A 20515-nucleotide genomic window follows, 5' to 3' on the forward strand; every position below is an offset into this window, starting at 1 on the left:
GAGTGCGAGCCGCCGCGGCGGTCGAGCTCCCGCGGGTCCGGCGACTACCTCGTGGATTACGCGTCGCTGCGGTCGTTCTTCGACACGGCGCTCGCGCCGCCGCTCCGGCGCCTCGCGCCGGGCACGCTCGCCGGGCTCCGCAGGGCCTTCGAGTTCGACGCCGCCGCCGAGCCGCGCCGGCCGCGGGGCCGCGACCGCGGGGGGGCGTCGACCGGCGAGGCCTGGCCCGCGCGGCCGCCGTCGATGGTGCCGCCGTCCAAGCGCGCCAAGCCGTCGCCCGGCGGCTCGTCCGTCGACGAGCCGTCGCCGCCGAGCCACCGGAGCCGCATCATCCACTGCTCCCAGGACAGCGAGAAGGACGACGACGACTCCCAGGGCTGGGCCAACTTCTGCGCCGCGGACACCGAGGAACCGCCGGCGAAGCGGCCGCGCCGCGCGGCGCCGTCCGCCGCGGAGCCCGCGGCGCCGCCGGCGCCGGCGACGCGCAAGAAGCCCGCGGCGGCGCCGCCGGCATCGCAGCCCCTGCGCCGCGAGGCGTCGCAGCCCCTGCGCCGCGCGGGCTCGCTCGACCGCGCGGGCTCGCTCCGCGCGCTCGGCGCGGCGTCGCAGCGCCGCGCGCTCGGCCTCGGCGCGCCGGCCCTCGCCCGCGCGCCCGCCGCGGACCCGCCGCCGCGGGGCCGCGCGCCGCCGCCGCGCCGCGCGACGGTCGCCGCGGCGCCGCGCCGCGCCGCCGCGGACCCGCCGCCGTGGCGTGCGAGCGCCGCGCCCGCCGCGCGCGCGCCCGCCGCGGCGCCGCCGGCGCCGGCCGCGCCGCCGTCGGCGTCCGCCGCGAGCCCCGCGGCGTCGCGCAAGCTCAAGCACGTGGCGTCGCCGTCGCCGCCGCGCCAGCGCGGCGGCGCGCGCGCGGCGCACGCGCAGCGGCGCCGCGTCGGCGGCGCGGCCGCGCGGCGCAGCGGGCCCACGTCGGCGCCCGCGGCGCCGGAGCCGTCGCCGCCGCGGCGCCGCGTCGTCGAGGACACGCCGGACCAGGACGAGCCCCAGATGCCCGCGCGCATCAAGCACAAGCGCGCGCGCGACCAGGGCAAGGACGACGTCCGCGGCCGCCTCGCGTTCTAAACAACTTCGAATCGGTCGCCCCGGCCGTTACGCACGCGGGGCGCGGGCGCCGGCGCGGCCCGGGGGGCGGCGCCGCTCGGCGCGTCTTGGATTCGCGATAGGACTCTACATCTTGGCGAGGAGCGAGTCGATGACGGAGTAGAGGAAGACGCCGCCGATGCAGATGGCGGAGCCGAGGAGCTTGACGAAGGGGAGGTCCTCGCCGAGGACGAGCGCGACGCCGATGATGATGATGACGCGCTTGGCCGTGTTCGCGACGGACTGCGTGATCGCGTTCGTCTTCTTGATGGTCATGGTCGCGAGCTCGTTGTAGCCGTAGAAGTAGACGCCCGACAGGAGGAAGTTGGACTTGACGGCCGGGTTCGTCTTGAGGACCTCCATGAACTCGCCAAATTTCGCGCCCTCGGTCGCGAACATGAGCGGCAGCGACATGAGGAAGGCGAGGAGCGACGTGATGGCGAACTGGTTGCCGACGGAGCCGAGGCGGTCCTTGAGGCCCGGCGTCTCCATGAGCTTCTTGTTCTCGTTGCCCTTGAACGCCGCGAACAGATTCGCCGAGCACGCGGCGACGAGCGCGGACACGGCGAAGTCGAGCTCCTTGACGGACGCGATGATGACGCCGCCGATGACGGGGATGAGACAGAGCCACTTGGCCTGGGAGATGGGCTTGCCGTAGACGAACTGGGACAGCACCGCCGCGAACGCGGGCTCCGCGGCCTTGACGATCTGGCCGAACGACACCGCGCCCGCGGACAGCGCGAAGACCGACGCGCAGTGGGCCATCATGGAGCAGAAGGCCACGGGGAGCATGGCGACGATGTCGTCCATCGTCAGCGCGGGGATGGACCGCATGTCGGGCGCGACCCACGCGAAGAGGGCGTAGACGACGCCGACGCCGAGCTGGAGCGACGCGATGGTCATGGGGAAGCCCTTGGAGCCGCCGGAGCCCTTGAGCGCGAGCTTGTTCGTGATGTTGTAGTAGTAGTTGCCGAGGTACCAGAAGAAGAAGTAGCCGAGCAGCGCGAAGTCGAGGCCCATGAACATGGACACGCTGCGGGCGGCGCGCGCGGTTCGAACTCCTTTTGGATGGGTTCATTCCGGGGACGCTGGCTCCATCACGCGCCGCCGCGGGCGGGCGTGGCGGCGACGGACTTGACGCCCTGGTCGAAGTCGCCGTAATCCGCGGACATGGCCGCCGAGCGGCCGACGACGGAGCCTGCGGTAGAGAGGGTTTCACGGGGCGTTTGCGTCGAGTCGGCACGCACCAGAGCGGCCCGCGGGCGTCAGCGCGACGGCCGAGCCGGCGAGGAGCGCAGCGGCGACGACCGACTTCATAGTTCTGGTGTCAAAAGCGAGTGGATCGCGGCGTGCCGCTCTGACGATTTTGAGGCGGCGAGACAGCGAAGCAGTGGCGAGGCAAACCTCATCGTTGTGGCAGAAGTGGAGCGGACCGCGTCCGCGAGCTCGGCCGTGAGCGCGGCGTTCTCGGCCTCGAGCGTGGTCACGTTGCCCTGAGCAGCGGCCTTGTCCGCGACCGCGTCCGCAAGCTCGTCCTGCAATGCTGCGCCCTCTTGCCATGCTCACCAGTGCGCTAGCGCTTGCGCCGCGCCGCGTCGTCACGCGGCATCGCACCTTCCTTGCCGCGACCGCCGACGACGGCTCGACGCGGCCCTGGGCGACGTTCCGCGTCGTCTTCGAGGACGACGAGGTCATCGTGTGCGACAAGGGCTCGGGCCTGCTCGCCGTGCCCGGGCGCGGCGACCACAAGCAGGATTCGCTCATCACGCGGCTGCGCGCGACGCGCGGCGCGAGCACGACGCTGGCGCATCGCTTGGACCGCGACACGTCGGGGCTCGTCGTCGCGGCGAAGACGAAACGAGCGCTGCGGAGCCTGAGCATGGCGTTCGAGGCGCGCGAGGTCGAGAAGAGCTACGTCGGCGCCGTGCTCGGCTGGCCCGAGGCGACCTTCGGCACGGTCGACGAGCCCATCGGCAAGGTGAAGACGGACGCCGGCCACAATCGCGTCGCCGTCGTCGCCGAGGCGGACGGCGGCCGCCGGAGCCGGACGAACTGGGCGCTGCTGGAGAAGCGGGACGATGGGTCCTCGTTGCTCAGCCTCCAGCCCGTGACGGGCCGCTCGCAGCAGCTCCGCGTCCACTGCGCGCTGATCGGCCTACCGCTCCTCGGCGACGCGCTCCACGGCACCGAGGAGGCGGCGGGCCGCGCGCCGCGGCTCTGCCTCCACGCCGCGAGGCTGTCCCTGGACCTGCCCACGGCCGGCCCGATGACCTTCGAGGCCGAGGCGCCCTTCGCCGCGTCCGCGGACTACGCGTCCCTCCTCGACCCGCCTCGTTGAAGCCTAAGGTGAAGGAGTTTCCGGAGAGCTGAACTTCGCTGAGCAGCCCAATGGACGCGTTCATGTACGCCCTGGCCCTCGTCGCGCTGCCCTGCTTGGCCATGATCATTCTCGCGGCCCTCGCCCTGTGCGTGCAGCCGCCGCCGGTCTTCGTCGCCGCGCTGCAGCACCTCGCCGCGGGCATCGTGCTCTCCGCCGTCGCCGTCGAGCCCAGCGTTTCGCACACGGAATGCTCGCCAGCGCGCGTTGAGAAGTCCGGTCCCCCGTAGGTCGAGCTCGTGCCCGTGATCAACGAGGCGCCGAGCTCCCTCGCGAACAACTCGGCCATCGCCGTCGGCTTCGCGCTCGGCGTCGCCCTCTTCGTCGTCGTCGGCAAGTTCTGCGGCGACGCGGACGACGACGGCGGCGACGAGACGCGGTCGCGGCTGCGCACCGTGTCGTCGGCGAACAGCGCCTGCTCCGAGGCCGGCCACGCGCCCAAGTCCAAGCTGGGCATGATGAAGGACTCGATGTGCGAGGCGGACTACGAGGTCGTCTCGGAGGCGCCGCGCTTCCCCAGGTACCCGACGACCATGGTGCTCGCCGTGTTGGTCGACGCGCTCTGCGACGGCTTCCTGATCGGCGTCGCCGCGGCGTCGGGCACGAACGCGGGATTGATCATGGCCATCGCGCTGACGATCGAGATGGGCTTCTTGTCGCTGACGTTCGCGACGACGCTGCGGCGCCAGCCGCGCGCCGTCGCCTTCGTGAGCATCGCGCTGCCGCCGGCGTGCCTCATGCTCGGCGGCGTCCTCGGCGCGTCGACGGCGAACGTCGTGTCGCGGACGCCCGCGCTGCACGTGGGGCTCGTGTCCTTCGGCGTCGCCGCGCTGCTCTACCTCGTCACGGAGGAGCTGCTTCTAGAGGCGCACGAGAGCCACGAGGGGCACATCTGGTGGGTGGACTGCTGCTTCTTCCTCGGGTTCCTCATGTCGTTCCTGCTGGATAAGCTGCTCTAGCGCTATCGCCGGTCTTTGAGGAGCGCGCGGGCGAGGATCGCGACGGTGCTCTCGAGGTGCGCGACGCGCGCCTCGACGGCGCCGACGCGCGCCTCGACGTCGCCGAGGCGGCGGTCGACCTCGTCGGCCGGCGCGCCGCGGCGCCGCGCCGCGCGGAGCTCCTTCTCCAGGGAAATCAGGAGCCGCAGCTGGTGGCGCACGGACTCCGTGCCGTCGTCGCCGGCGCTCGCCAGCTCCCGCACGAGCGCCTCGAGCTGCTCGACCGTCGCGCGCGGGTCGTACGCGTCGAGCGCGCCGGCGCCGTCGCCGAGCAGCGCCTCGACGGCCGACCGCTGCCGCTTCGCGAGCTTCGACAGCACCGCGACCTCGTGGGCGCTGTCCTGCGGTGTGGGCGGCGGCGCGGGCCGCGGCGGCGGCGGCGGTTTCGCTCGCGATGGTGACGACGGCGCGTCGACGACGCTCTGGAAGAGCTTGCGGGACGGCGACGACGGTCGCGCGACGTCGGAGCAGCCGCCGCCGCTCTGGAAGAGCATGCGGGACGGCGACGACGGCCGCGCGACGTCGTCGCTCGGGGACAGCGTCGCGCGCAGCGACTGTCTCCGGAGCTTGAGCGCCGACGTGAAGTGGTCCTCGGCCATGGTTCCTACCGCCTTGCCGCGTCAAGCCCCACTACGAGGCGCTTTTCCAGCGCCGCGTCGAGCGTCTCCCTCTCCGCTCCGAGGCGCGCGTCTCGACCTAAGAGCTCAGGGGCTGCCTCGCACCATCGTCATGTCAGCATCCCCTTCACTAATCGGTCAAGATATGTGTGCACTTTCCCGTGAAACGTCCGAAGTTTCGGCTCCCGCAATTCCTATCAAGTTTCAGGGCTGCGCCGCCCGGGAACCACCATGGGCGCCCGGCACTCTCCGCACAACGCAAAGCAACAAGCAACCAGGCATCGCCTCGGACCCCACCTCGCGCCCCCACGCCACCACCGCAAGCCGCCATGAAGCTCTCCCTCGCCTGCGCCGCCTCCCTCGCCCTCGGCGCCTCGGCCTACCTGGACCAGATCTCCTGGGAGGACGGCGGCGAGGCGCTGGACCTGGCCCTGGAGCTCGAGGCGGCCCTCGCCAAGGACGCCGAGTACCTCGAGCAGTGGACGTCGGGCACGGACATGGAGCGCCTCGAGCTCCGGCGCCGCATGGACGCCTACTCGTACTTCTACACCGACGCGCCGACTTACGCGCCGGTCGAGTCCACGCCCGAGCCGACGCCCAACCCCACGCCCGAGCCGACCCCCAAGCCCACGCCGTCGCCGACCCCGCTCCCCGGCGACCCGTCCGCGGCGCCCGTCTTCGCCCCCACGGCCAAGCCCACGCCCGAGCCGACGCCGAAGCCGACGCCCGCGCCGACGCCCGCGCCGACGCCCGCGCCGACGCCCCGGCCCACGCCCCGGCCCTCGCCCGAGCCCACGCCCGAGCCCACGGCCGAGCCCACGGCCGAGCCCACGCCCGAGCCCACGTCGGCGCCGACGGTCGGCGCCGTCGAGTCGGGCTGCGAAGATTCGACGTCCTGGTTCTACGACGACGAGCCCGACAAGAACTGCGCGCACGTGGCCGCGAAGTCCGTCCAGCGGCGTCTCACCCCTCAATTACTCCCCATCTGATCCTATTCCTCCTCAGGTTGTCCCGGTGCGACTCCAAGGAGGACGACACCGGGGTCCTGGCCAAGGACGCCTGCCCCGCGACGTGCTCGAACTGCCCCTCCGCGTGCGCGGACGACGTGACGTGGTTCTACGACGGCGACGAGGACAAGAACTGCGCCAAGGTCGCCGAGAAGCTGTCGCGCTGCGACTCCAAGGAGGACGAGGACGGGGTCCTGGCCAAGGACGCCTGCCCGGTGACGTGCTCGAACTGCCCCGACGACGACGCGGAGGAGGACGACGAGGAGGAGGACGAGCCCGAGGAGACGTGCACGGACAGCACGAGCTGGTACTACAAGTCAGCAGCGGTGTCCCCCTCAATCCTACCCCACCCCACCAAATGATCCCGTCCCGCGGTTCCTCCCGGGCTCGCTACGTTCAGAGACGCGTCAAACCAAATGATCCCGTCCCTCCTCAGGAAGAGCAAGAACGACTGCGACTGGATGGCCAAGAACACGAACAAGTGCAAAAAGAAGGGTTTGGACAAGGTGAAGGGCCGCGATGCCTGCCCGGTCGCGTGCGACGAGTGCCCCGAGGAGGAGGTGTGCGAGGACAGTACTTCGTGGTTCCGCAAGAAGAGCAAGTACGACTGCGCGTGGGTCGCGGAGTCCCCGTCGAAGCGCTGCGAGAAGGACGACGAGCACGGAATCGACGCCGAAGACGCCTGCCTCGTCTCCTGCGGCGTCTGCGAGGCGCCCGCGCCGACGCCGAAGCCGTCCCGCGAGCCGACGGCGAAGCCCACGTCCGCGCCGACAAGCAAGCCCACGTCCGCGCCGATTGTCGCCACGCCGGTGCCCACGGTCGGCACGGTCGAGTCGGGATGCGAGGATTCCGTCAGCTGGTTCTACGGCGGCAATCCGGAGAAGGGCTGCGCGCGCGTGGCCGAGAGCCTCGGGCGCTGCGACAGCAAGGAGGACGACCACGGCGTGCTCGCAAACGAAGCCTGCAAGGCGACCTGCGGGACCTGCCCCACGACGCCCACGTGCGAGAACAGCGCCTCCTGGTTCTACAAGGACGAGAAGCGCGACTGCGACTGGGTCGCAATCAAGCCGGACGTCCGCTGCGCCAAGGAAGACGACGAGGACGTGTCCGCGCACGAAGCGTGTCCCACGGTCTGCGACGCCTCCTGCGCCGTCGCCGACAGCACATCGTGGTACTACGGCAAGCCGTCCAAGAATTGCGACTACATCGCGGAGAAGACGTCCCGCTGCTCGAGCAAGAAGGACGACGACGGCATCTACGCGCACGAAGCCTGTCCGGTCGCGTGCGCGGACGCGGGCGAGCAGGACCGCAAGCTCCTCCGCGGCGCGAATTAGAGCCCCGAACCCACCCCCCCGCCCTCCGCCCCGCGCTACCGCCTAACATCCATGCCTGCCGAGTCGGTCGCGGACGGTGTCCGGGTCGCCAAGTCCCTGGCAAGGCTTCATCAGGTGGTCCTCGCGATGTCGGAGCGCGAAGACGGCGAGACGAACGAGCCTGAGTGGATGATGAAGAAGCGCGAGTATGAAGAGCGCATGGCCCGAGTGAAGAACGCCAAGCTCCGTACACTTTGCACAATTTGCTCGGCGAAAGCGAAGCTCCCATGCCCGTGCGGAACGACGCAGTATTGCTCGGTCGCCTGCCAAAAGGTCGATTGGCGCGAACGGGGCCACCGGAAGGCGTGCAAAGAAATCCGGGCGCGGGCGGAGGCGCCGACGCCCCCGCCGCAGGACGTCTTCTACGGGCCCGCGCCGCGGTCGCGCGCCGACGAGGCCCGTGCGCGCATCGCCGCGGAGCACGAGGCCGCTCGAATCAGGCGCGAGGCGAACCCGGAGCGGGCGCCGCTGTCGGCGCGGTACGGGTCGCGGTGCCCGATCTGTCTCGAGGAGTGGAACGTGAATGAGATGCCTACGTATCGTGCATGTTGCTGCCGAGTGATCTGTGATTCGTGTGGGCACAAGATCGGTGATGAACCTTGTCCTATCTGTCGGGAACCTGCTCTAAAGTACGAAGAGGAACTGGCTGTGACCCGTCGCCACGTGGAGAATGAAGTGCCAGAGGCGATCGAATTCTTGGGAATTTGTTACCGCGACGGCGACTACGGCCTCGTGAAGTCCGGAAAGAGGGCCGCGAAACTTTTCAAGCGCGCTGTGGAGCTCGGGAGCGTGGATGCGATGAACAACCTAGGGTCGCTTTATGATACAGGACCATGTGGCGTCAAGCGCGACTCAAGGAAGGCAAACCAGCTGTTTCGTATGGCTTCGGACCGGGGTGATGCGACGGCTCAGTTTAATCTTGCCCAGAATCTTCGAATAGGAGACGGCGTGCAAGCCCCAGACCGCACTGAAGCAAAACACTGGTATGAGCGATCAGCCGCCCAGGGCTACGCTAAAGCGCAGTTCAGCCTCGCTGTTATGTTGGATGAGGAGCAGAACGTCGAAGAATCGTTCCGCTACTACAAGCTCGCCGCCGAACGAGGTCACATTCTTTCGCAATTCAACGTCGGCATCTGCTATGAGTACGGTGGTGAGGGCGTTGACATCGATCTCGCCGAAGCGATGACGTGGTACGCACAGGCGGCGGAACAAGGCCACAAAGGCGCCCAAGAAGCGCTCGACCGCGTGCGCGCCATAATCCAGCCCCGGGGCTAAGAGAGCACCCTTAGTAGTGCTCCCCTAAACGCGACAACAACAGCACAGGGGGGTCGGCCGGGCCTCACGGCGCGGGCGCCGACGTCGCGTTGATCTCCGTGATGAAGGCGAGCGCGTCGTCCTTGGAGATGTGGTGCAGCTTGGACGTCTTGTGGTGGAGGGAGATGCCGAAGTGGGCGTCGGCGATGTTGACCTACGAAGTACGATTTCCACGCGCGAGAATCGATCGGAAAAGTATGCGCGACGCTGAATGGTGACGAATTCCGGCCGAAACGTCGTCGTGATGAACTGCGCGGGCGCGTCCTCGGCCGCGGCCTGGCGCTTGACCAACGCCGCGACGGCCGCGCGGTGGTTCGCGTCGAGCGCCGCGTCGATCTCGTCGAAGAGGTAGAAGGGCGCCGGGTCGCAGCGCTGGATGGCGAAGACGAGGGCCAGCGCCACGAGGGCCTTCTGGCCGCCGGAGAGCTGGTTCATGGACACGTGCGCGTGCGCGGCGGCCGCGCCCGGGAACTGGACCGCGACCTGGACGCCGACGAAGGGCCCCGCGTCCACGGAGAGCGACGACGCCGAGGACTGGGACGGCGCCTCGGCGACGGGCCGCTTGACCATGACCAGCTTCGCCTCGCCGTCGGGCACGAGCTCCGAGAAGACGTCCGCGAAGTGTTTGGACACGCCGCGGAACGTCCGGTCGATGGCCTCGTCCTTTTTGGCGTCGAGCGTCCGGATGAGGTCCTCGATGGCCGTCGCGCCCTCGTCGAGCTCGCGGCGCCGGTCCAGCAGCAGCGCGCGCTGGTCCGCGAAGTTGACGTACTGGTCCAGCGCCTTCTTGTTCACGTGCGCGAATTTCGCCTTGTCGCGGTTGCACGTCGCGAGGTTCGCGAGCAGCTCGTCGATGCTGAGGTCCTTGAAGGCGTCGACCTCGCGCGCCGGCAGCGCGCCGACGCGCTGCATCTTCTTCATGTTCTCCTCGCGGCGCTGGAGCAGCACCGCGCGGCGGGACACGAGCTTCTCGGCCGTCTTCGCCGCGTCCGCGAGGTCGTCCGCGAGCGCCTGCCGCGCGGCGCGCGCCTCCTCGAGGGCCTGGGCGTCGGCGTGCGCCGCCTGGGCCGCCGACGCGACGCCGCGCTCCGCGGCCTCGACGGCGGCCTCGTCCGCGGCGTAGTCCGACGTCGCCGCGGCGAGCGCCGACTTCGCGGCCTCGAGCGCCTCGACGCGGTCCGCGCGCGCTGCGGCCGACTCGCCCTCGGCCGCCGCGCCCTCGTCGTCGGACTCGTCCATGGCGTCGTCGCCGCCGTCGTCGTCGTCCTCCTCCTGGGACGCCTCCGCGGCGACGAGGCCGAGCGCCGCGCGGAGGTCGTCGCGCTCCTTGCGGAGGCGGCCCTCGAGGGCCGCCTCGAGGGCCCGCGCGGCGCCCTCGGCGTCGTCGAGCGCCGCCCGGGCGTCGTCGCGCGCGCGCTGCAGCGCGACGCGCCGCGCGCCGCCCTCGGCCAATTCCTCGAGCTCCGCGCGCTCCGCCGTCGCGTTTTCCGACGCGCGCCACGGCGCCTTGAGCCGGCGGCGCGCGTCGCCGCAGGCCGCCTCGAGGTCCGCGGCCGCGCGGTCCGCGCGGGCGACGCGGTCCGGGTGGAAGGCGCGCAGCGCGTCCTCGGCGTCGCGGCAGCGCAGCGCGAGCTGGTCGTGCGCGGACCGCGCGGCGAACGCCGCGCCCTTGAGGTGGTCGCGCTGCGCCGCGAGGTCCGCGGCCTTGCGGCCGTCGGCTTCGAAGGACGTCGCCGTCGCCTCGACGCGCGCCCGGGCGGCGGCGAGCGCCGCGTCCGCCGTCGCCACGGCCGCCTCCGCGGCGCGGAGGTCGCCGTGCGCGAGGAGCGTCGAGTCCCGGTCCTCGCGCGAGCCGCCGTGGAGCGCGCCGAAGCGGCTCACCTCGTCGCCCTCGAGCGTGATGGCGTCGAGCTTGACCTCCGACGCGTAGCGCGTCGCCGCCTCGAGCGTCCGCGCGAGCAGCGTCTTGCCGAAGACGACGTCGAGCGCCGCGTCGACGTCCGGGCCGCCGCGGCGCTCGAGGAGCGCCGCGTCGCGCAGGGGCACGACGTCCGCCAGCGCGTCGTCGGGCATGGACACCTTGGGCGGCACGCGGAGCCGGTTCAGGGGCATGAAGGTCAGGCGGCCGAGCTTCGGGTCCTTCTCGAGGCGCTCGACGATCGTCGCCGCCGTCGCGTCGTCCTCGACGACGACGTGGAAGAGGCGCGGGCCCGCGGCGACCTCGACGGCGACGCGGTACTTGTCCTCGGCGAGGTGGACGTGGTCCGCGAGGGGGCCGAGGCACTTGGCCGCGAGCTCCGGCGACTCCGCGAGCAGCGCGTCGAGCGCCGCGAGGCCGCGCGCCGTGTGGCCCGGCAGCAGGCGCCGCAGGTCGTCGCGGCGGCCCGCGGCGACGCGTTGCGCGGCGCTCTTCGCCTCCTCGGCCCGCGTCGCCGCCGCCTGGGCCGCCGCGACCGCGCGCTCGTCCGCGCGCGACTCGAGGACCGCGCGGCGCGCGTCGCCCGCCGCGGCGGCCTCCGCGAGGGCCTTGGCGCCCTCGGCGTGCTTGGCGGCCAGATCGCGCTTCATGGCCTCGAGCTGGCGCGCGGCGTCGTCGCGGGCCTCGCGCGCGGCCTCCGCGTTGCGCGCCGCGCGGTTCTTTTGGTCCTCGAGCTCGGCGAGCCGCGGCTTCAGCGCCGCGTCGCGCGCCGCGCGGCTGCCGAAGCGCTCCTCGCGGCTCAGCTCCGCGGCGCGCCGCTCCGCGCGCTCCAGCGCCGTCGCCGCGTCGAGGTACGCGTCGCGCTTCGCGCCGCGCGCCTCCGTCGCGGCCGCGAGGTCGCGCGCGCCGCGCGTCGCGGCGCGCGTCGCGCGCGCGAGGCGCCGCGCCGCGGCCGCGGCCCAGGCCGCGTCGCCCTCGACGCGCGCGCCGAGCGTCGCCACGGCCTGCTCGGCGTCGGCGCGCGCCGCGAGGGACGCGGCGAGCGCGTCGTCCGCGGCCCGCTTCGCGTCGTCGAGCGCCTTCCGGCCCGCGGCCGCCGCGGCGACGCGCGTCTCGACGGCCTCGACGTCGCGGTCCGCCGCCGCCGCGGCCTCGTGCACGGCGTCCGCGGCGTCCGCGGCCGCGGCGCGCTCGTCCTCGAGGTCCTCGAGCTGGCGCCGCGCCTTCTGGAGCTCCGCGTCGTAGAGGCCGTACGCGAGCGCGCGGTGCTCGCGGTCGAGGCGCTCGTAGCGCTGGAGCTCGTCCTTCTCGCCCTCGAGCTCGCCGAGGCGCTCCTCGATGGTCGCGACGACGCTCCCGATGGTCGCGCGCTTGCCCTCGGTCTCGCCGAGCGTGCGCACGGCCTCCTTGCGCTTCGCCTCGTAGACGCCCGCGCCGCCGACCTCCTTGAGCAGGGCGAGGCGCTCCTCGTCCTTCATGACGCAGAGCGCGTTGACCTTGCCCTGCTGGACGATGTAGTAGGGGTTCGCGCGGCTGAAGCCCGCGTTCTCGAGGAGGCCCTCGACCTCCTTCTTCGTCACGCGGCGCCGGTTCACGAAGAACTCGTCCTTCTTGACGCCGAGCGCGCGCCGGAGCACGACCTCGTCGCCCTCGAGGGGGATGCGCCCGCCGCCGTTGTCGAAGACGATCTCGACGTAGGCGCTCATGGCGTTGGCGCCCGCGCCCTCGTGCAGCAGCCTAGGGCGGGGACGGTTCCGGGCGGCGGAATCGACGCGGCGAGGCGGCGCGCGCGCGCGAACGGAAGCGACGGGCGGCGTGCGCGTTTGAGTGTTCGGGTTCGAGACGGCGGAATCGCGGACGCGACGCGACGGCGCGCGCGGGAGGGGGGGGGGACGGCGGAAGCGCGGAAGCGTCGCGCGGACGCCGGGGCGCGCTGCTGCCGCTCCTCCTGGCGCAGGTTGTAGAACCGCGGCGACAGCAGCACGAACTGGACGGCGTCGAAGAAGTTCGACTTACCGCTCCCGTTGCGGCCAATGAGCGCATTGTGGCCTGGATCGAACGACTCGATCGCGTCCTGCTGGCGGAACGAGCGAAATCCGCTAATCGAAATGGTCTTGATGGAGAGCGCGGCGGCCATCGTTCACGTTGTGGGTCGGGTGGCTTGGCGTGCGCGGGTGGCTTGGCGCGCGCGGGTGGCTTGGCGCGTGCGGGTGGCTTGGCGCGCGCGGGCGTCTGCGGTGCTTCGGGGTCCGAATCGCCGGCTGCGTGCGGCGGCGGCGAGTGGGCCGGAAGCGCGGGCGCGTGTGTTCGCTGATGCGCAAGGTTGAACAGGTCACGCGGAGAGTACCGCGCGAGTGATTACGTGCGTCGAGGCGCTCGTCGGGCGCTGGCTGCGGCGCGACGACGGAGTGCGACTCTGCTTCGGTCGAGGCGCGAAGTCGTCTCGTCTCGGACCGGGGCTTTTTCAAAAAGCGAGCCGATGGGCGGACGCGCGCGCCGCGCGCGCTCCGCATCCCTGGCCAGCGGTGAAGACCCCGGCTAGGCTTCTCGGGGTCCGGGCGAGGCTGACGGGTGGTTTATAGGTCGGCGCGACTGCAGTCGCCGTACATCATGATCCCGGGTCCCTGCCAGCCTGAGTGAGTACTCAGCGCTAGCAGGCTCGAGCATCATGGCATCGCGTGGCTCACGAGGAAGCCCTCGGAGCCGGAGAGGTGCTGGCTCTTCTGGAGCTGGAGCATCGTCGCCTCGTCGACGTCGTCGGCGCGGTGCATCTTGTAGGCGTAGTAGACCACGATGAGCATCTCCCACGCGAGGACTCCGAGTCCGGCGCGCCGCGGAAGGACGAGCCCGCGTGCTCCGCGACGTAGAGGAACGCGCGCTCGGACAGGCGCGCGAGGCGCTCGAGCTCCGCCGGCGCGTGCTGGAAGGCGCTCGGCGTCGCCCAATGCCTGAGTCGGACGACGTAGTTCCCCCTGTGGGTCTAGAGCCCCTGCTGGGGAGCAGCTCCGCCACTCGGGCGCCGCGAAGTCCGACTTCACGGACACGGCGCGCGCGAACCTCCTCCGCGAGTACGACATGGCGAAGCTGAACCCGATCAACGGGTCGGACGGCGGACGACGTGCTGGCCCACTGGCAGCCGCCGGCGGTCGCGCCGCGAGCGACAGAGAGTAGCCCACAACGGACGCCGCGTGGCTGAAGCGCCTCGTGACGAGAAGCTTGGACAGAAGATGGCGACGGGAGATTACGTCGGCGCACGGCACGGATCGGACCGCGTCGCGCGCGTCGACGTCGCCGCAGGCAGACAGACCCCCGGCGGCCATTCTCGCGAGCGCCACGCGGCATGGCTGTGTCGTTGTGAGCACGAGAGCAGGTCGCAGGGCAGCGGGCTCGTGCCGTCGCGCGCGTTATTAGCCGCGAAGAACGCGCGGAGCCGGTTGTGCAGCTCCGTCGCCCCGCCGAGCGTCGCGAGGCGGTCAGCGCGCCGCAAAAACACACGATGGCCTTCTTCGCGCGCTCGCCCAAGAAGAAACCGAGCCCGAAAAAATACGCCAAGGACTGGAAGGCCGAGTCGGATGCGGAGACGGACGCCGCGGCGCGCCTCAACAAGATCATGGCCAAGCTCGAGGGCATCACGCCCGAGCGCGACGAGAAGAGCCTCGAGGCGGCCTACGCGCTGACGCAGGCCGTCGCCGACGTGTCGCTCGGCGACGTCTGGAGCGAGATCCGCCGCGCCTGCGCGCGCGGCGTCGCGCGCGTGCCGCTCGACGGCCCGCGGCGCGCGCGGCTCGCGGCCGTCTTCTCGGGCCAGCTCCGCGTCACGACGGACTGGCGGCGCGCCGACGGGCTGTGCACGGCTCTCAAGGGCCTGGCGACGCACGAGCCGTCGCCGCCCTGCGCGGCGCTCCACGACGCGCTGCTGGCGGCCGCGGAGGCGGCCGTCGTGCCCGTCGCGCTCGCGCACGAGTCCGCGCCCGTCCGCGAGGCCGCGAGCCGCGCGCTCGACGCCGTCGCGGAGCGCGCGGCGAGCGCCGAGGCGGCGGAGCGGCTCCTGGGCGCCGTCGGCGCCGCGCTGACCGCGGCGCTCGAGGCGCAGGCGGCCGAGGGCGGCGCGGACGGCAAGCGGCCGCCCGACGCGGCGGCGCCGACGCCGGACAGGGAGCGGCGCGCGGCGGCGCTCGCGGGCCTGCTCGGCGGCGCGGCGCGCCTCGTGCCGCGGGCGCGCGCCTCCGCGCTGGAATCCGGCGGCCTCGTGGACGTGGGCCGGCTCGCGGGCCTGCTGGCGCACGACGCGTCGACGGTGCGCCAGGCCGCGTCCGTGTGCCTCCAGCGCGTCGGCGCGAAGAGCGAGGGCCTGGGCGACGTCGCGCTCGGCGCCATCGACGTCGCGCGGCGGCCCGACGACTGGCGCTGGACCGAGGGCGCGCTCATGGCCTACGACGGCGTGCTCTCGGACGAGGCGTCGGCGGCGACGGCGCGCCTCGGCGACGCCGCGGGCCCGTCGGCGGCGTTCCTGGAGCGGCTGCTGCGGGGCGCCTGGGACTGGCTGTTGGCGACGCTCGGCGAGGAGGGCTCCTTCGAGGTGCGGCGCGCCGCGCGGCAGCTCGCGTTCTCCGCGGCGCGCGCGGATTTCGCGTTCGACGCGCTCGGCCCGCCCGGCGCGGGCGGCCTGGGCTTCCTCGTGGACCCGGCGGTGCCGCCGTCGCACCGGGCCCTAGGCGCGCGGCTCCTGGCCCACGGCGTGAGCTTCGGGCGCTTCTGCGACGAGGCGCTCGCGGACGCGGAGTGCACGCCTTTGTTCCGCAAGTGGGGCCTGAGCCACGAGGGCGCCGGCGGCGACTCCGAGGCCGTGAGCAAGGCGGAGGCGGCCGTGCGCGACGCCGCCCGGGCGCGGCCGGCGGCCCTGCGGCGCCGCGTGGGCGCGCTGCGGCTCGCCGTGCTCGGCGCGGTGCCGCGGCTCGCTTTTCCGCCGCCGGAGCCGGCGGCGGCGCGCGCCGCGGAGCACCTGCCCGAGTCCGCGGCGCCGCCGAAGGAGCCGCAGGAGGCGCGGCTCCTCGTCGTCCGGGGCCTCGCCTTCTGCGCGGCGGCCGCGCGCGACGCGCACGCGGGCCCCGCGCGCGAGGGCCGCTTCGGCGCGGCGCGCGACGCGGCCTTTGAGGGCGGTGACGCGGCGCTCCACGGCGCGGCGGACTGGCCGCTGCTGCGGCTGGCGCCCGCGGAGACGCGGCGCCTGGCGGAGCCGGCCCTCGCGGAGCTCGTCGCGGGCCGCGCGCTCGCCGCGGGCGCGGGCCGCGCGCTCACGGCGTGGGCGCCGCCGCTGCTGGCCTGGCTCGCGGCGGCGGCGGACGACCTGAGCCCGCGGAAGCGCAAGGCGGGCGTCGCGCGGGCCGTGGTCGCGGACGTGCCGCCGGGCGCGCCGGCGGCGGGCGAGCGCGGCGAGGCGGCGACGGCCCGCGGGCCCGGCGCCGGCGACGCCGACGCGGGCGTCGCGGCCGCCGCGCGCGGCCGTGCCGGCCATCGACCCGCCGGACCCGCCCGCGACGCCCGTGACGCCCGCGAGCCCGTCGGCCGAGGACCCGCCCGACGACTGGGACGACTGGGACGACGACGACGACGCGCCGGACTGCGGCGGCGGCGACGAGGACGACGACGCCCTCGACGCCGAGCGCGCCCTCACCGCGGCCATCGACGCCGAGGCCGCCAAGGACGGCCGCCGCCCGCCCTTCTACTCGTCCTTCGAGCCGGGCGCCGCGACGTCGGCCGGCAAGCCGCTCCTCCCGAGCCTCGCATTTTTCTAATTTTGGCGTTCGCGCGGCCGTCTTGCCTTTTCCTGCCGCATTCCCGCGCGCCGTCTTGCAGAGTCTTACCTTGGAAAAGCGGGTGCGCTCCGGACGGGGGTCCGGAGGGGCGAGACACGGGGGCGCGCCGCGGGCTCCCGTCGCGCGCGCCGGCGCCGCGGGTCCGCCGACCCGCGGGCCGAAGAGGCGCGTCGGCCGCCTAGTTCTTGACCTTCGCCAGCTCGGCCCTGGAGAGCTCCTTGTACCAGATCTCGACCTGCGTCTTCGTGACCCAGCCCTCGCACGGGTCCGAGATCCGGAGCCGCTCCTTGCCGCTGTCCTCGAGGGTGACGGTCTCCTCGACGGCGACGACGGTGCCACTCTCGATGATCTTCACCTTGTCGCTGTCCATCTCCTTGCCCTCGCGGACGATCGTGCCCTTCTTGCCGCCGACTTTGTAGTAGCGCGTGCCCTTTTCGTACGCTTCTATCGTCTCTTCGTTCATGGGCACGGCGGTCTTGGGCCCGCGCACGGGCGCGTACATCCAGCCGCCCTCGAGGGGCTCCTTGAGGCGCCAGATGATCTTGTTGTCCGGGTCGAAGGTCTCCGCGTCCGCCTTGATCATCTCTCCGATCTTGAGCTCGCCGATGCGCTCGCTGTGCTTGCCGCTGGGGCCCTCGTAGATGCCGCCGTCCTCGCAGATCATCCACTTGTAGTCTTGGCCCTTGGTGAACGCCTCGCGGACCATCTGGTTCGTCATGGTGGCCGGGTGTTTTACAGCCTGCGGCGGTCGGCGCGTCGCGCGGCGGCGCGCGCGGTCGCGCGCGCGGGTCGATGGGCGCGGCGCGCGCCCCGCGGTTTCCCGCGCGTCGTCGTCGGGTTCGAGCGGCTGCCGGGACCGACGCGCCGCGCCGAAGGCGCCCGCCGGGCTGGCGGCGGCGCTCCCGGCTTCGGCGGCTTCGGCTGGCTTCGGCGACGCGCGGGGCGTTGTCAGCGATGCTTTTCCCGGTGTTTCGACGGACGAAGGGCGACGGACGACTCCCGGACCACGTAACCACCCGGCTTTGTGACTCGAGCGGCGCACCTTGGCTGAGAGAGGACTTTCTGGGTATACGCCGCGACGACGTGAGTGGACGAGGAGATGTGGAGGCTGTGGAAACTCGGAAACGCCGGCTTCAGCGAGGCCTAGCGAGCATGTTTGCCTCGGTCCCGGCGTACACGTGGGCTCGCGTTGCGCCCGGCGTCGCGGTTGCCGATCGGCAGACGCGTGCGATTTGATGGAGCTGCGCGGATTACCGCGTGAGTGAAGCCGCGCCGCGAGAACCGCGCCGCGCGCCGCGCTCACTGACATGAGCTGGAGGATTCCGTGCCCACACATCGAGCTCCACGACGCGCAGCGCTTGTCCCGAGGCCATGACTGCGAGCCCCGCGATGGCGCAGCAACATTTCTGCAACGATGCTGCACAACAAACGCGCCCGGGCTGTGGCCAGCCGGAACAGCGGGTCGAGCGACCGCGACGAAGCTCCGCAGTAGATCCGGGCCTGCCTCGTCGGCGCCGGCTCTCGCGCGCGCTCGACGAGTCGTAGTATCCCCGCCGCAGCCGTCGCCCCCCGCCCGGCATCGCCCGGCGTCGCCGCGCCGCCGGACGAAGGACCATGTGCAGTCGCCTGGGCGGGTCCCTCATGGACCAGCGCGACGAGGACTGGCGGGACACGCTCTTCTACTGGCACGGCAAGGTGAGCTGGGTCGGCGGCGAGCGGAACGTCATGACCTGGCGGGGCACGTGGCTCAGCAGCGTGAGCAGCCACATGCCGCCCGCGGCGGAGTTCGCGGCGTCGTTCAACTTCTTCGAGCTCAACTTCGACGTCGACGCGGAGCGCGCGCAGCACCTGGCCCGGGGCCACACGGACCTCGAGCTCTTCCGCGGCCTGCGGGGCGAGTTCCGGGGCCACTACCTCATGGAGCCGCCGGACGGGACGGGGTACCGCCGCGCGTACCGCGACGACTCGCACCAGTTCCACATCGAGACGCACCTCGAGGACCCGCCGCCGGAGGTCCAGACGGCGCCGCCGCCGCCGCCGCCGGGCACCGCGCCCGCGCCGCCCTTCGCCATGTTCGTCGTGCCGCAGGCGCCGCGGCAGCCGCGGCTCCCGGGGCCCTACGCGCTCGTGGCCGCGCGGGGCTCCAACGAGTTCGGCACCTTCGTGTCCCTGGGCCACGCGCGCCGCGCGCGGTCCGGCGCCGACGACTCCGTGGAGCTCACGCTCGCGCGGCGCTACGTCCGCGACGACGACTCGCGATGGCGCTGGCCGCTCGAGGACCTCGTCAAGCACGTCACGGCGCCGCCGCGCGTCGCGCCCTGGGAGCACAGCCTCCCCTGCCGGCTGCCCGCCGACATCATGGCCGCGGACGCGCTCGCGCAGCCCGAGCCCGTCGACGGCGGCCGGCCCGCGCACCAGTCCGCGGCCTACGACGCCATGATGGCGCGCAAGCGCCGCCGCGCCTAGCTAGGCCCGCCGCCGGCACCCCCCTAGGTCACCGCGTTAGCACGTCCTCGGTCTCCGCGCCGTCCTCGTCGCCCGCGGCGCGGATCAGCGTGCACGCGTCCGCGCGGTCGATCTGCGTCTGCGGCACGAGGATCAGATCCATGGCCAGGGGGTCCGTGATCCACGTGGACACGAGATCCTCCTCGGCGTCCCGGGGGATGATTTTTGGGGTTGTGCCCGGGTCGAAGGTCTCGTAGTCGTCCGTCGGCCAGACGCCGAAGCGGTAGCTCAGCGCGCGCGCGGGCGGGTACTCGTGCGGGTTCTTGAGCTCGAGCATGACGGCTAGTAATTCTTGAAAGAGCGACGTGCGCCGCAGCATGCCGTCGACGTTGACGACCTCGATGGGGATGCGGAGCCGCGCGAGCGTCGTCCGCTCGGGCTCGAACGGCAGCGTCACTGGCAGCCGCGGCGTGAGGCCGCCGAGGTCCACGGACCCGGCGATGTAGGAGTGGTACTCGCTCAGCGGCACGGGGAAGCGCCAGAGCCGCATGGTGAGCCGGTGCTTGAGCGGCGGCGCGTCCTTGCTCAGCTCGATGATGTCCAGCGGCGGCTCGTACGGCGGGCGGCTCGGCGTCGGCAGATTCTCGGCGTGGCCGTCCATGAGGCCCATGGCTGCAACGGCGCGGTCGCGCGGGCGCGCTCGACGGCGGCGGTGCGCGGGCGCGCGACGACGGCGACGGCGCGGCGCTGCGGCTGTGTCAAAAACCGGCTCGACCACGCCGCCAGCCTCGCCGTCGCGCGCGCAGCCGCACCAACACCACAGCCCCACCACCACCGACCGCAGCTGCCAACGCAGAGCGCTGCCAGCTGTCGCGCGCGACTCATCGACGAGCGCTGCGCGTCGCTCGAGCACCGCGCGCCGCACGCACAGCACGCGCACGCACCCGGCGTCCCTCGCCTTATCTAAACCGACGCACTCATCTTCGAATCCCGCGTGCCTTTCGTCCGTGCTGCCGGGATTCTCCATACGCGTCGAAGATCGACCGATGCGCCGTGGTGGCGCGCGGCGCGCGGCCGTCGAAGCGGGCCCCCTACGCGCCCGCGACGAGACCGGTCGCGCGCCCACAGGCCATGGAGCCGCGGCGGCGGAAGCCCGACGACGACGCGGCGCCCGTCGCGAAGATGCGGCGCTGGGGGCCCGTCGACATCCTGTCCGCGCCGGAGAACCGCGCGACGGTCGCGAAGCTCGGCCGATTCATGTTCGCGGTGGCCGTGTGTCCCCCCGGCGCGTTCTTCGCCGCGCGGGACCTGCAGCGGCCGGGCGCGAAGCACCGGGACGCCATCGCCGCCGTCGTCGCGGTCCTCGTGCTCAACGCGCTCATCGCGGCCTACGTGATCTCGGCCTTCGCGGAGCCGGACGAGCGGCTCGCGGACGCGCCGGAGAAGGTCGTCCGCGTCGGCATCTGGAAGGAGCGACGAGCGGAGTAAGAAGCGAGATCTGTGGGGAAGGGACGCG

General features: G+C 72.6%; 5 protein-coding genes across 5 annotated transcripts; 3 read left to right on the forward strand and 2 right to left on the reverse strand.

Annotated features, from left to right (window-relative positions):
- Positions 1 to 1221: 1221 nt before the first annotated feature.
- On the reverse strand, positions 1222 to 2154 carry AURANDRAFT_33333 (hypothetical protein; the record flags this gene model as incomplete). The annotated part of the gene is made up of 1 exon (XM_009043137.1): positions 1222 to 2154. The coding sequence occupies one exon, from the start codon at positions 2152 to 2154 to the stop codon at positions 1222 to 1224; it is 933 nt and encodes a 310-aa protein (XP_009041385.1).
- Positions 2155 to 2692: 538 nt separating this feature from the next.
- AURANDRAFT_33292 (hypothetical protein) lies at positions 2693 to 3472 on the forward strand (the record flags this gene model as incomplete). The annotated part of the gene is made up of 1 exon (XM_009043096.1): positions 2693 to 3472. The coding sequence occupies one exon, from the start codon at positions 2693 to 2695 to the stop codon at positions 3470 to 3472; it is 780 nt and encodes a 259-aa protein (XP_009041344.1).
- A 4562-nt stretch (positions 3473 to 8034) lies between these two features.
- AURANDRAFT_33364 (hypothetical protein) lies at positions 8035 to 8781 on the forward strand (the record flags this gene model as incomplete). The annotated part of the gene is made up of 1 exon (XM_009043097.1): positions 8035 to 8781. The coding sequence occupies one exon, from the start codon at positions 8035 to 8037 to the stop codon at positions 8779 to 8781; it is 747 nt and encodes a 248-aa protein (XP_009041345.1).
- On the reverse strand, positions 8777 to 12875 carry AURANDRAFT_72635 (hypothetical protein; the record flags this gene model as incomplete). Its single annotated transcript, XM_009043136.1, has 3 exons — positions 8777 to 8974; positions 9040 to 12475; positions 12661 to 12875. The coding sequence occupies 3 exons, from the start codon at positions 12873 to 12875 to the stop codon at positions 8846 to 8848; spliced, it is 3780 nt and encodes a 1259-aa protein (XP_009041384.1).
- Positions 12876 to 14234: 1359 nt separating this feature from the next.
- On the forward strand, positions 14235 to 16533 carry AURANDRAFT_67602 (hypothetical protein; the record flags this gene model as incomplete). Its single annotated transcript, XM_009043098.1, has 2 exons — positions 14235 to 16220; positions 16309 to 16533. The coding sequence occupies 2 exons, from the start codon at positions 14235 to 14237 to the stop codon at positions 16531 to 16533; spliced, it is 2211 nt and encodes a 736-aa protein (XP_009041346.1).
- Positions 16534 to 20515: the final 3982 nt, after the last annotated feature.

Source organism: Aureococcus anophagefferens, assembly GCF_000186865.1.
Source record: "Aureococcus anophagefferens unplaced genomic scaffold AURANscaffold_44, whole genome shotgun sequence".
Classification (NCBI taxonomy): Eukaryota; class Pelagophyceae; order Pelagomonadales; family Pelagomonadaceae; genus Aureococcus; species Aureococcus anophagefferens.